General features: G+C 37.7%; 1 protein-coding gene across 1 annotated transcript in view; it reads right to left on the minus strand.

Annotated features, from left to right (window-relative positions):
• Positions 1-3343: 3343 nt before the first annotated feature.
• Positions 3344-14300, minus strand: part of MED13 (mediator complex subunit 13) — a gene marked incomplete at its 5' end in the record, with an annotated part of 55029 nt that continues 44072 nt past the window's right edge. The window contains 14 exons of the mRNA XM_009708556.1: positions 3344-4022; positions 4735-4835; positions 6018-6191; positions 6431-6579; positions 6775-6960; positions 7055-7213; positions 7442-7584; positions 8037-8260; positions 8410-8601; positions 9240-9459; positions 10133-10598; positions 11129-11318; positions 11892-12115; positions 13249-13416. Of these exons, the coding sequence (XP_009706858.1) occupies positions 3890-4022; positions 4735-4835; positions 6018-6191; positions 6431-6579; positions 6775-6960; positions 7055-7213; positions 7442-7584; positions 8037-8260; positions 8410-8601; positions 9240-9459; positions 10133-10598; positions 11129-11318; positions 11892-12115; positions 13249-13416 (2729 nt within the window). The remainder of the gene's footprint in view (positions 4023-4734; positions 4836-6017; positions 6192-6430; positions 6580-6774; positions 6961-7054; positions 7214-7441; positions 7585-8036; positions 8261-8409; positions 8602-9239; positions 9460-10132; positions 10599-11128; positions 11319-11891; positions 12116-13248; positions 13417-14300) is intronic.

The following is a 14300-nucleotide window of genomic DNA, read 5'->3' on the forward strand; positions in this document are numbered from 1 at the left end:
CATGAATAATTTATTCCATTTGAAATTTTTTTAAAAAGTATAAACCTTTTTCATTTCCTCAATCACAATTTGTACAACTCAGTGTTTATGGCATTCGGCAGCAATAGTGTTTGTTCCTTAATCGCTTTTTCATTTTTTTTGTCATGATAAATACGACGACTTGGCCCATGGCGTGTGGTGGCTGTGTGAGAAAGTAGAATGGCGCCCTCAGAGTGACCCAGCCCGTGCTGGGAGGGGCAGGGAAGGTGACATGTCCAGTAACGAGGCCACAGGCTGTCATCCCAACCCAATCACTCTGCAAGGTCCTCACATCCAGTTTACTTGGAAAAACCTAAAACTAGATTAGTAACATCCTGAAAAAGTGACCCTGAGGATTGTGGTAGGTCCCAAATCCAGTTTTACTGTAAATTAAGCTTTACTCCACTGAAAATAAAAAGTACACCCACAAACAATAATTAAAAAAAACCTTTAAGTATGAAGCATAGTCCTGGGTCCTTTACTTCAAACCAAGCCAAACCAAAAACCTTCCCAGCTGGAGGTTGAGACAGTGATGTTGTACAATGTCACCTAACTAATGAATTCTCAAAAGAAACCCAGATCAAAACATTGTTTATGCAGCATTACTATCAAAACAGACTGATATGCTGTGCCATATTGTTGTGCAGCAAATTATATGGTGCAATAGCATTTTTTAAAACATTTTACTCTTATTTTTGAAAGCTTTAAAATAATGCAACATAATATTTTGATATTACAGTATTAACAAATAGTGCTTGATTAAAGACATCTGCAAGTCTTCATAGCAACACATGAAGTTAAAATTACCATCAGAGGTAAATACAGAAATACAATAATCTGCGCCATAACTGACAGCTAAGTAAGAACATAGCTGAGGATTTAAATATAAATTCATTTATCTTCATTTCAGGAAATGTTAGAAAGATCTAAATGTTACAGCTACTTTAAAATGTAAGGGTTGTTTGCAAGTACAATTGGTGGCCTGCTGGTCTAACAACAGGGTTTTCAGAAATCTAGTTCAAATAGCAGTGAGTCAAAGGTGACTAAATGGCTTAAATACAGTGATAGCTAGGTTACAACACATATTTTTAATCGGAATGGAAGGATCTTGGATTCTTCTTTCATTGGATAATTAAGAGGAGGTAAACCTCCACAGCTACTTAACAGAGCACTGCCAGGAACAGTATTTTCTTGCAAGACCATTTTGAAAAGCTATAGCTGAAATTTTTGAGTATTTAAGCTTGTACTTGCTAAAGAACCCAAGTTATTGGATTGTGACAATTTTATTTATAAACCAGATATTATGTGCACTTAAAATAGTTAAATGAAAGTAGCTAACAAAAAAGTATGCCCAAGGTAGTAGTTGGCTCCCTGGTGCTGGCCGGTTTGATATGTACATTGCCGGCTGTGACTATCACTCCAGAAATGGCCTTCCTAATCTTTCCTAGTGGTTACAATATTATAATTTATTTTAACTGCATTTTCAGGGTGGGGGGAGTGGGAAACTGTCAGCTTTCACAGTTGGAGAGTTTCACAGGGAAGGCCGTGGTCCAGGTAACCAAATACAGTTACACCAATGTTCAGGCAGCTGATTCACTTACCTTTAAGAATACAAGTCAGATTTAACACAAAGAAAGCCATATCAAAACCCAGCCCTTGGAACTTGGCTAACTAAGCCAGGGTTAAAAATGACCACTTAGCAACAAAGTTTAAAAAAAAAAAAAAGATAGGACATACGCTTTGAAAATTCCAGTTTTAGGAGCACTTTTCCACTTCAAAAATCTCAGCCGAATGAGAAAAAACCTTCTGTAAGACAATAACGTGCTGTTTAATCTGCAGTGCATTACTGTTACCGAGATAAAGTAATGGACAGACCCAGTTTTTAACTCTTATTTATCAAAATATGCTAACTTCTGATTGCACTCATGTTATTTTGAAGAAATTACTGGAAATTTTCATCACCAATTGTACAACTTCTTTATACAAAACCAAAAAAGTTGCTAATATTGTATATACATGATTCAAGGAGACTGCTTATATGAAAAATTATCTCAGGCAGGTATTTTGCCTTTACGAAACATGATTTTCATTAACACAGTAAATTTTGTCAACGCAAGCAAATTCTTCCATGTAGAGGATTGACAGCGGGTGCACAAACAGATCTTAAAACTTGCTCCTTTAAAGGTTTAAACCAGCAAGACGGACAGCATTAAGACCCAGGACACGGGTTATCACAACAGGCTCACGTGAGCACTGCAGGAGTTAAGTTTTTTATCTGGCAGTCAGATGAGGAACCCAGAGAAAAAAAAAAAAGCATATGCAGTTGCTCTTCAGCACCCGTAGGGGCTATTTTAGAGCAGCATCAGACATTTGGCATGTGCTAGGAGAAAGGAAGGAAACTACTGAGAAAAAGTGGTGACCGTAGATAGAGGGAGACGTTTATGAAAGCCTTGTGATTTGTCAGTCCCTTCCTTAGGGAGGGCTAAGCCTCCTTGGCACATGCCCGAGCCAGAGCCTGAAAAGGGGATATGGGGAAGGCCACACACTGATACTTGGGCCCTTCACCACAGTGCCAAAAATACATGAAAAAGGAAAATGTTCAGGGTTTCGTGCTGTTTTTTTTAACTAGTGGAATAAAATCTGAATACCAGAATTCACTGAGAATCTATATACACCACATTTTAGTTAAACACACACCAATCTTAAAGTCAAGATTGACTATTTTTGCAGTTGTAAAATGGCTAGAGCTGGGCTAAATTTCAGCTTTACAGGAGACTTTGGATACAATTAGAGTTTTCTGTGTGTTCTGCCTCAGATTCACGTTTTATCACAAATGTGGAAGAAAACAATGCAGTTACCACAGTGCCAAGAATATCTAGGTAACAACAAAGCACAATAGATATTCTTGTAATATTAAAACTTGTATACTGGAAATAGATCTGACAATCTAGCCACAGCCCTGAACCATAACACAAACTTCAGTTGAAGAGTTTATTCTTTTTATTCTCACTACAAGTTAAACCACCTACAATATCACTTATATATTGCCATTGTTACTCTGTAAAGGTGTGATATAAAATGTTGTAAGACCCGGTACCTTTTCAATTTATATAAACACAGTGAACTTCATTACTGTACATGTACTCTGCAACTACAGCTTAGCTGTAAATCCCCCACACACAATGGTATGGACATTAACCCCTCTATCCCCATTAAACTGTACATCAAGACAATACAAATTTACTGTCCCCACCCACCCCTTACAAAAAAATAATACTCTAAAAGCAACCTACTGCAACTTTTAATTAAGACGATTACATATATTTTAGACCAATTGCTTTAAAGCAAGAAGGCAGTATAAACCTTCTAGGAAAATTTTTATAAAAGAGGTTAAGAAATATAAGACAATTTATACATTTAAAAACTTACAATAAATAAGAGATGCAGGCATTTTTGAATACTAGGTACTATAATCCAATACAAGAACATCTTGATGTTCTGAAGCCATAGGTTGAAACTTATTGTTCCTCATGTTTCTTCTCATCTCCATGCTTTTAATATTCATTAACCATGACTGGGTACTATGGCTCATTACTCTTCACAAATACTGTGGCTGGGGAAAAATGGTTAATTTTGCTACTAAAAATGTTATAATACACTTTCTGATCATCATTCTAAAGCGTCCCCCATAGTCAATGACTCAAAGACAGCAGGGCAACAGATGCCCCTCTCACAAGTCAAAACAATATTTGCTGGAAGTAACAAGATTCATACCCCATCGCAAACAACTTGCACTGAGAAGAACTGTAACTTAGTCCTGCAGTGAAATATCCCTTTTCCTCATTTTTGTCTTCCAAAATTCAGATGAAGATCACAGCATATTCATGATAAAGTTATACAACTGATTCAGCACCACAAAATGAATTGGGAGACACGACCGTCTGTCCTGGGTTGCAGGATCACAGGTTAGCCAGGAGAGTGCATTGTACTGTTCCAGAACAAACCTGAAAAGCAAACAAGCTTCCATCAAGCCAACAGGTTTTCTCACCAGTATTTTACAGCCCTAATGTACTGCAATCCAGTTTCTTTGGCATTAAAAACATAAAATAGGTTTGCCAACATTCTGAAATAAGACACCGTCAGAATTATTACAAGCAGTTCAAAGCTGAAGTTTCTTTCAGTGAAAAACTGTCATTTTAATTGTCTATGCTTAATTAATGGCAAGAAGTTCATACATTAAAAAAACAAAGAAAAAAAATCTGATGTTTTCTCAACAAGTGTCCTATGTTTACGTGAGTCTAGACTCTTGTACTTCAGCACTTCAGTATTTCCACAAGACACAAGATTGCCATGCAACGTTCTGGCTTAACTATAGCTATCTGCCACTCATTTATGCACCATCTTCTGTATTACACCTCAAACTCTCTTCTAGTTTGAGGAATTCATTGTCTTTCAAGTATTTTCAGTTGTAAATCAACACTGATTAGTTAAAGAAGGGCTTAGAGATGTTTGGTTTTAACTGCACTGTTCTGTGACAAAGCCATCTTTTAATCACTCAAAGCACAGGAATCTATCTTTAGTATATCACAGAGACAATATATCAGCAGCACAAAGAAAAAACTAACAGCAAGAAAAATAAACAAATACATAGCTTCACTGCAGCACTATTACAAATGAAATGCACAATATTTTTTGCAAGTGATCAATCATAAATACCTGAGCACATCAGAAGTCTGATTAGAATCAAGTGGATGGGAGTGTTTACTGTGGAGTAGCTCGTCTGATTGCACTGAAGGCACGTGGAGGTGCAAAGAGGCCTAAGAAAAGGAGGAAGATGCTAGCAGTTACTGTCTGATTCAACTACAGCATATTTTCTTCCCTCTCTATTGATGCCCTGCACCTTGCAGTCACCTTCTATCCTCTGACACACAAGCCTAAACAAATCTTATCTCCTTAGGCCATCAACAAGTTCAGGAATTATCAGAATACAAAGAAAATGCATGCAGATCTCTCCTAAAAGCACAGTGCCAGTAGTAAAATTTTTTTTAATCCCTTTGCTACATGAACTGGTTATTAAAAAAGCAGCTCAAGTTGCCCAAGATGTCTAGCAATATGCAGACTTGATAGTTCAGTTGCTTTCTGTAAGATTGGTCTATTTATATTCCATATATGGAGCTGCTTAGGGTAAATAATAAATCCTCTATTCAAAAAAATGTCTCATATCAAAGCCACAGCTGAGCTTAGGCCAAGAAGAAACGCTAATCCAGACACAAATAAGGCTGCAGAAGATATATCTGCATCATTAGCAAATAAAGCACAGTATTAGGAGAAGCTAATTTAAGTCAAAATGAATAATGTTAATACAGAAAGTTTCTCTGTACACTAATGTATAACCTTAAATGTGCCAAGTATGTCTTGATTGTGCCATAAAAAGATAAGGGGATCAGACAATATCCAGACAGATGATACAATGGCTATCACTTGGCAACGGCCAACAGGGCAAATCTAGCTTTTATGCTTTGTGCAATAAAGAGATTTATTTTTTTTTTTTACCCAGTGTAAATGTGGTATTACATTACACTTGTGTACTTTTCCCTCTTTACCACCAGTCCCCACGGGAGTCAAGCATTAACCAGAGATCTGTACAGAAACTCAACCTATTCTTACAAAATACCAAAGCACAAAGCCAGAAAAAGAAAGGAGTCCAGACTACCGTGAAGAAATCATCAGAAATCATCAGAAGAGCAAAACCCTTCAGAACATTTCCTACTTCCATTAATCATTTTTCTTCCCTTAAAAAAAGATGAACATAAAAAGCTAACGCTCAAAAATTTAAAACCTGACCTCTCTTGAAACAAAAGCAGATATATTCCAAGAGACATGCACCAACTTTGTTTTAAATGTAACAGTTCTTATAATTTAGATCTCTACACACCGCACAGTTTTCTATGACAGACTGTCCAGGAAGATGGCTGTACAGCCTGCTGAAGTTATAGTACCTTAAGAAACAAGGGACACTGATTTTGTGCTTGAGGACACGCTGACCAAAACCAGTCAGGCAATGGACCTGCTTTGGCAGTTGACACAAAATAACCAAGGGCCAATGGCTGTTGCAGTATATTGGTTACTTCATCATGAGATTCTGTTGAAAGCAATCGATCTGTACCTTGACCCTGTAAAACAACAGCCAATGGTTTAATATTAGGAGAGCACAAACTTAATAGAAATTATCTGTAGCTTTCAAAACACAAAGCATTTTGAAATATCCAAGCATTACATGAATCTTGCAAAGACAATCCAATATCCGATCAATTCAAAACATTTCATAGGAACCTTTCATTCCACAAAAGGAAATTAGCAGATGGAAACAACCAAACAAACCAGACAACTCTGTATTTACTCTAATAGTTACCTTGCCCATATCACCTCCATGGGGGTAGTGGGACCCTGGAGAATGTACAGGGGATCCAGTAGGGGATGCAGGAAGAATATTTATAATATCAGGATCAAGATCATCTCCAGTGTCTAACAAGTCAAAGATTCCCATTCCATCTGCTCCATCTTGAAAAAGAGTAAGACCAGTGAATTTCTATAGTTTCTCTACATACAGGATATGGCAACACATTCTTATCAAGAGATTTTCCATATAAATCTTGTGGTTCATTACAACAAACAGTCTTATGCTTATCATAGGGGAAGTCATGAGGGTTGACGGTTGGTTTGTTTTTAAAACAAGAACAAATCCAATCTACTAACCGTTGTTTGTATTAAAGGCCAAATCCAAGTTTTCAGTGGTGTAAGTTGACGATGCTACTTGCACAGATGCAGATGTGGGAAACACAAGTATATGAGTGCATGATGTGTCCTGTGGGGTATTCAGCTGAGATGTCTGCATATTTAAAGTGGTGCTGCGTCCAAATACAGAGCCAGTCGATACAGAATCTTTGGAAGAGAAATCAAGTATTTCCTTAGTTTTGCTAAACGCGAGCTAGTAGTTCACTTGCCAAAAAACAGAAGGAGAGAGTTTCTCAAATACCTGGCATAATAATGAAGGACCCCTGTGGTTCCATTGCCACCAAACAAGCACTGAGAATGCTGGGAGAGTCTGCAGCAGAGATACCGCACATTCTGCACATGTCTTTTAGTCTCTTACTGAGGGACTGAAGGTTTCGGCGACTCAGCAAACAACTCCAGTCTGAGGATATAAAGAACACAGGTTTGTCTAGAAGAACAGCGCTTGCTGCAGAAAATGCATTTTACACGTTAAGTGTATGGTGCAAACTTCACATGTGTTAAGTTTTGAATACACAAAGGAACTCTAGAATTATTTAAGTTTTCTTCTAGAAACAGGGACAGACACTTTATATTTTTGAAAAATGAAAGCTTCAAATGAAGTTTTAGACTCTAAAAATGCTAAGGTTACCTTTTAATTCCCCATGTCCTATTCTTCCTAAACGGCCTATTACAACTCTCCATGGCAAAGAGCTCATCTGCACAAGTCCCAAGCACCATTCCCAGAGTTTCTGAAGACCAAGTCTGCGGGCAGAGCCCTTTTTCCTGCGAGCTCTAGAATTAAGAAAAAAGGGAAAACAAAACTAGAACTCATCTGCAAGAAGTTTTTATTGCCACGTTCAGAATTTATTTGTATTAATCTGAACATTCGCAGGAGCCAAGAATGTTAGTATTGTAGTACATCAATTGCAACTTTGGTTTGTTTGTGGTTTTTTTTTGATTAATCACATTCGAACACTGACATCAAAAGCCAGCAAGTGTGTGTGGGGAGTATGAACACACACACAAAAATGCTCAAGAATCACATGAAACCAAATAATGTTCTAGAAGTTAACTCAAAACAATATGCACATAATACAGAAAATAACCATTTGCTTTAGCTAGTTTTGCAATATAGTGAGTCTACAAAAGTCAGAGTTATTCTTACAGCATCATAAACAAACTAATTCTTCAGGTGAATGAAAGAAGATATACATGCTAAAAATTAATTTAACAGTAGTTCTTACCTGTTCGGTACATCAATATTAATTATGCAGGTTTCTAACTGCTCTCCATAGAGATCTGTACAGGATGCAAGAAGCCATCTTTGATCATGAGACAAACAGTAGCCCACAAAAAGTACGTTATACTTCTGGCCAGCTTCTCCAAAAGTTTCTCCTAGTTCTGTTTGCTTGTCCTTTACAGGAGCCAGTATAAAAGGAGGGGTGTATAGTCGAATACACTCAGGTCTCTATAAAGATGACAGAACAGACAATGAAGTTTCAGGAAGAAATTATTCCTAAGAACTCCAGTTAGTTAATGTGAAAGACACCAGTGATTAAATAAACAGGGACATTTCTCTGATCTTAATGTGACTGTGTAAATATGCAGAATACTCACATCAGGGCTTTTAAGAGCAGTTTCCATGGCTAAACCTGGGCCAAAGCCAGTTAACGTTTTCACATTGGTGGAAGTTGGAAGAGGTCTCCGACACTGAGTAAAAGCTGAAAATGCCAAAGATTTTAAATGCTGAGTGTAAATCTGCCGGTCTTCATGTTTCACAGGTTGTAGAAGGTACTGACATGGGACGATCTAGAACAGATTACAGAGGGGAAAGGAAAAAAAGTTACTGTTTCATCATTAGATTAAATGGCTTTGGAGACAGTATTTGGGTACACTGCTTTTAGAATTTTACTTTGCAATCAAATTTCTTTGGTTCTTGGATATCTCCTGCCACTTCTTCCAAAGCAATTATTGGAAACTTCGGAAATCATGGAAATTTTCTTCAGAGAAAAAAAGAATTGTTTAGAATAGAATCTTAATGATTCCTCCAAAAAGTTGCCTTCTGTTAACTAGTTCTGCAGCTGCTGACGACATTACAGTTGGATGTCTATCAGGAAGGAGCACTGTCTGAAGCCCAGCAGGGTCAGGCTGGCAGCACAGATTCCAGTGATAGGACAAGCAGCTTTCCTATACTTCACTCATTATTGCAGCAGGCCACTACATTTCCTTCAAGATAAAACTGATGAGTTTGAAATTATACTACAGGATTTGGTTTTGGTTAATAACACCCAAACTGCTCTAAAAACTATAACCTTAATGATCTGACAGCTGTAGAATTCTAAGTAATGTTTACAAAGCAAATGAAACTTTCACCTTGAGGGCGCTATTGCCTCCAAAACACAGCCAAAGATACATTGTTCGGCATGTTTCTATAAAAGTTGGCTCACCTGCACAGAAATTATATCCTTGATGTTAGGAGGAAGAACCTGAACCATCTCTAGAAAGCAGCGCAGAAGTCCAAGTGTCCACAAACTAGATGAACTACTGTTCTCATCCTTTTTTTCATATGTAAAAGGATCAATTATGTAAACTACAATTGCAGGTGGATAGGTGATAGCATGTGAATCTCCATCTGTAGGGACTCCAACTTTATCACGATCCATAGTGCTGGAAATGAAATTTTGAAACCAGTTACAAAAAGCTAAGTTTTATAATTATTTATTTTTACTTCAAAAACTAAGATCAAATTGTCAAATATTAATCTGAAAGACCTTTGAGTCAACTGTGGTGTAAGAAACAAGTCTTTTTATTTAATTTTTGTATGTGAGCTTATCAGCAACTCAGTATTGCTTGTCTTTTCTTTAGCCTTCTTTATTACAGAAGCTCAACAGCACATATTTCTATTGCTTCAACTGGGGAACAAGAATATCTACAAGGTCAGTCTTAGTAAGAACTGTCTTTCCTACTATAACTTTGATAACAGAAAGTAGAACTTTAAGATGGTGACAGTTATCTATTCCCCTCCCACACTTTAAAAATATAGAAATCAGTTGTTCGGTGAATCTTCTCTCTTTAGAGAGAGAAGAAAAAAGAGAAAGTTTATTTTTGTACCACAGACGATACTGTGTTGCAATTAGAACTGCAGCTAAGATCGGAACCAAAAAGTTCAGCTCCACCATGAATGAACTCTCATTCTCCCTAAAAAGCAGCCTGATGACTAAAAAAGAAATACAGTATTTTTATTGAGGGGACAAGAGCAGTATTAATAGGTTCACGTAAGTTGAGCTGAGGGGTTTGGAGTTTTTTCAGCCAAAGAAGGTTTGACTCTGCAGTTCGTTACCTTTCAGAAACCTCTGGATGGGGTTGTGCAGGCGCTGAAGTAGTATCGCCAGAGATCCCTGCTGTTTGCAGTGTTGGCTGTTGCTGCTGTCCTCCCGTTTGCCCATTTTGGACTGTTGCAGTCTGCGTGGGCAGGGAGGCAGAAGTGGTATTGTTCATACTGCTAAAAGGTGGAAATGAAGAAGGCTTGCTTGTTGGTATCCCACTGCCTACATTGGCAGAAGAGGATGATGGGGCAGTGGTAGTCAACGTTGAATTCGCTGTAGTAGCTGCAGAAGACATGGCACTGTTTGATGTCGTTGTCATAGTACTACTGGTGGGAGCTGCAGGAGCAGACGATGGAGTGTTAGGATTTCCAGTGTTAGCTGTCACTGGGGGCAGAGCAGAGGCCGGCTGGCTGGAGGGCGGGACCAGATTTGTTTGAGAAAGTAAAGAACTGTCCAAAGGCTGAGAAGCAAGGTAAGGACCTAAAACCAGAAAAAAATCATAAATTTTATATTGCAGCTATTTTTAAGCATACTTCATCTATGTAAGTCTACAGTTTTAACAAAACAGAAAACAAACCCTTAGCATACGTTTTACCTCTCAATTTAAAATACCTGTATTAAATGTTCAAATTCTACTAGTATCATAGGACTCTTTCAGAAATATCCAGAAATCTATTTTAAAAATAATTTTTTCAGCCATGTTGAGTTGCTAGAAATCACTGCTTCAGAATTTAAGTCACCAATACAAAAAGACAACCAAAGTCCCTGTCAGGCAGCAACACTGCCATTCCCTGAAAATAATGCTAGATGATAAGAAGCTGTTTTAGCACATATTTAAATATATGGGGGGGTTGGATTTCTTGGCCCCCCTCCCCTCCAAGCTTAAAACCAGAAAACTGCAACAAACAATAAGACTCAATGAATAAATGCAATGATTCCTGCTCCTCTACTGGAACAGAGTAAGAGTAATTCTACGAAATAAGAAACACTAAAAAAAAAAAAGTTCATACCTAGCTCATATCTGCAAACTTGGGCATATAATTTGAGTTTGGAAAATGCTTCATTGTTGGCATTAGCTGTCTGCGAGAACCATTCTGTGACCAACTTCTCAGAAAGTTTCTTTGAAGCAGTAGGTCCAACTCTCATGATCCCATCAGGCAGTAACTTACAGATAGGTCTGTGCTGACCAAGCCTGCATGACTACAAAGAAGGTAAAATAGAAGATGCAAGATAAGGGATTTGTAAGCCTTAAAAAGTGTTGAATATCACACAAAGGAGCATATATATAAAAAGACTGAGAACTCATAGTTTTAGTTATGATATTGCAAAGTAACATTTTAATTCTAAGATACTACACCAGTATGAAATATTGTATAGTGATTTTATGGTTTACTTTTAGGTTTTCCTAAATGCAAGAAAAACAGGTTGACACATCATCTACCCTAATCTTAATCACAATCCAATGAATAGATGCATTAACTAATTAATTAAATGTAGCTAAAACAATTAAAGTGGTAATGCAGAGTTTTACCACTGAGTGGCGTTCATCAGATAAAGACTCTGAAAACAGCTATTACTAAAAGGAATGGTGAGCAGCATGAACCCTTATCTTCCAAGGGCCCATTCCTAAAATCCTTTCTAGCAGCTTTCCAAGATAGCATTCTGTGCAAGCGTTTATATCATCTGAGACAAGCCTGATAAGTAGTTATGAGTATGTATTAGAAACAGTCTTTTAAAAACCCATTTCACTGCTAACTACCATCAATAATGTACCTCATATATTGCAGTCAGATCCCTAAAGAAGCTTTTTGCTCCATTCAGCAGAGCCTCATTCTCAGGGCACACCACAACATAAGCAACATCTCTTTGAGATCCGTAAGGTTCCAGCATCAGTCTCTCCCAATACGGCAATGCAAATGGAGACAGCACCAGAAAATCGTAATCATATCCCAACAAAAATGTTGGGATTGGCAGTGGTTCCGGGGACTCATCAGTTCCTGGAAAAGCAAGACACATTTTCCAATATATTAAAGCAGAAAGCTTAAGATTAACACTCTGCTTCTAGGAAACATGAATAGAAAAAGAAACTAGCATTCCCAGCATCTAACAGGAAGTAGTATGGATTATAAATGGAATCATTCTCATTTTAACAGACACAAATGAAAAACCTGCATGTATGATCCAACGCTCTGCCAAAAAGCATCAGCTAATTATTTTTATTTGAAATCTCTCAGGGTCTCAAGAAGTTGTTCCACAGTTGTTCAATATTTCTATCAGTATACAGTCAATCAGGAACAGATCTTTATTGTCCCAGAAGCCTTCCCCACAGAGTGATCGAAAGGATGGGGAAGAGATGTAGTCTAAGCAGATATGTAAAGGACTACAGAAGGGGGAAAAAAAAAAACCAACAAAAAAAAAAACAAACAAAAACCCACACACAAAACTAAACAAACCACAACTTAAAAATATGCATTTACATGTACCCTAAATGTATAATTACCATGTTCTAAATGTAGCTACAAAAGATCTGCTGGTGAAAGGTCACTCTTCGACATAGTGGTAAATCAATCTCATATGCTAATGAAGTCAGTTTAAATCTTAGCGCACAAAATTTACCTTGTATCTGTAAATGTGCATCACATGTTGGCCACCCCAAATATTTATCATAGACAACACACAGGATAACCTCAGATCTTCAACACAGTTCTGAAACTACTGACCAATAAAGCACACTTTTTCAAGCTAGTATTTTTAACTACGCTATTTTTAGAGTAATTAAAGTGGAGTCATTCTTTTGAGGAAAAAAACACAGAGCAATTACTGTTTTAACATTAAAACCATCTTTGCAATTTCAGTCCCTGACTTGGGGAAGCATCAGGTGTATATAAACAGTGCAACTGAAGCTGTTAATTTTAAATACACATATCTAAATCATTTGCTGTTTTGAGGAATATACATGTTTTCTGTTTTTCTAAAGAGAAGACTTCTCCCCTGTCTAATAGCTCTGGTTAATTTAAAGAAAGGTCAAATGCTGTTTAGAATTCCAATAGGCTGAACAGAATCCAGACACTGAGGTTTGGTGGCCGGATCAAGTAGAGATTAACAGACAGGAGTCTACACAGCAGTTTACCGTAAGAGCCTCTGCCAGCCATTTTGTGAAACTGTTGCCATGTGAGGGGGCCTTGCACACCCCAAGACCGGACTGTTCGCTTTTTCTGAATTGCATCCTGAAGAACTGGCTGGAGCGAGAGGAGCATACGAAGGATGTCCTGGGAACACTGCATGCTCACATCTACAACTGAATGGACAAAAAAAAAAATTGTCAAGGCCTACTGCAACAACAGGATACAATAAAGCCCTCCTCAAAGAACCCAGAATCCTAAACCACCTTAATTTTACACAAAGTCACTCTCTCCTGAAACATACATGAAGGCCACCCAAAGGCCATGATATAAAAAGTTAAGCACACACATGTAGAGCTCTCCCTCTTCCCCTCTCAGCCACTTATAAAAAACACAAATGGATATTTTTTTTTTTTAAGATTTTTTTTTTTCCCCCTCCAGTAAAGTTTTTTCCCTTGAAAGCCTTACCATCTTATGATTTTAACTGGGGGAGGGGGGGGGGAAATCTGAAGTTAAAGAAAAAAAAAATTACAAACAAGTTGTACAACCCTTAACTACAGGATTCTCCCTCCGAATAAAGGAGGGTTAGGCAGACTGCCACCCAGTGCTCACTTCACAGAAGTCGAGGGAAGCCTCCAACAGTCACAGCCCTTTCATCAGCTTGCCACCACTATGCCATTTAATGCACAGTGTTTAAGAATAAAAGGCTGACACAAAATTTGGTATGGCTATAATTTCATAGCCTTCCACTTAAAAGTATCTTTACTATCCTAAATACCAAGGTCACAGTAACACTGAGTCTTCTCCTGGGTGCCTGAAAACACTGATTTATCTATAGCCTAGGCTTTTAAACTTCATCTCCCACCAATACACAGAAATCTAGCTGTCTTTTACTGTTAGTCCTCCTCATCCTCATTAACAACTATGAATCACAGCTAACTGCTATTGAAGTTTCATATTTCACTGTTCAACCTGCTAGAGATGCTAACTGAAAAGACTGTTATTGAGAGGAGAAGCATGCAAATACACAGAATAAAGGATATTCCATGAGACAGTATAT

The sequence above is a fragment of the Cariama cristata genome, unplaced genomic scaffold (genome assembly GCF_000690535.1).
Source record: "Cariama cristata isolate BGI_N322 unplaced genomic scaffold, ASM69053v1 scaffold33369, whole genome shotgun sequence".
In the NCBI taxonomy this organism is placed as follows: domain Eukaryota; kingdom Metazoa; phylum Chordata; class Aves; order Cariamiformes; family Cariamidae; genus Cariama; species Cariama cristata.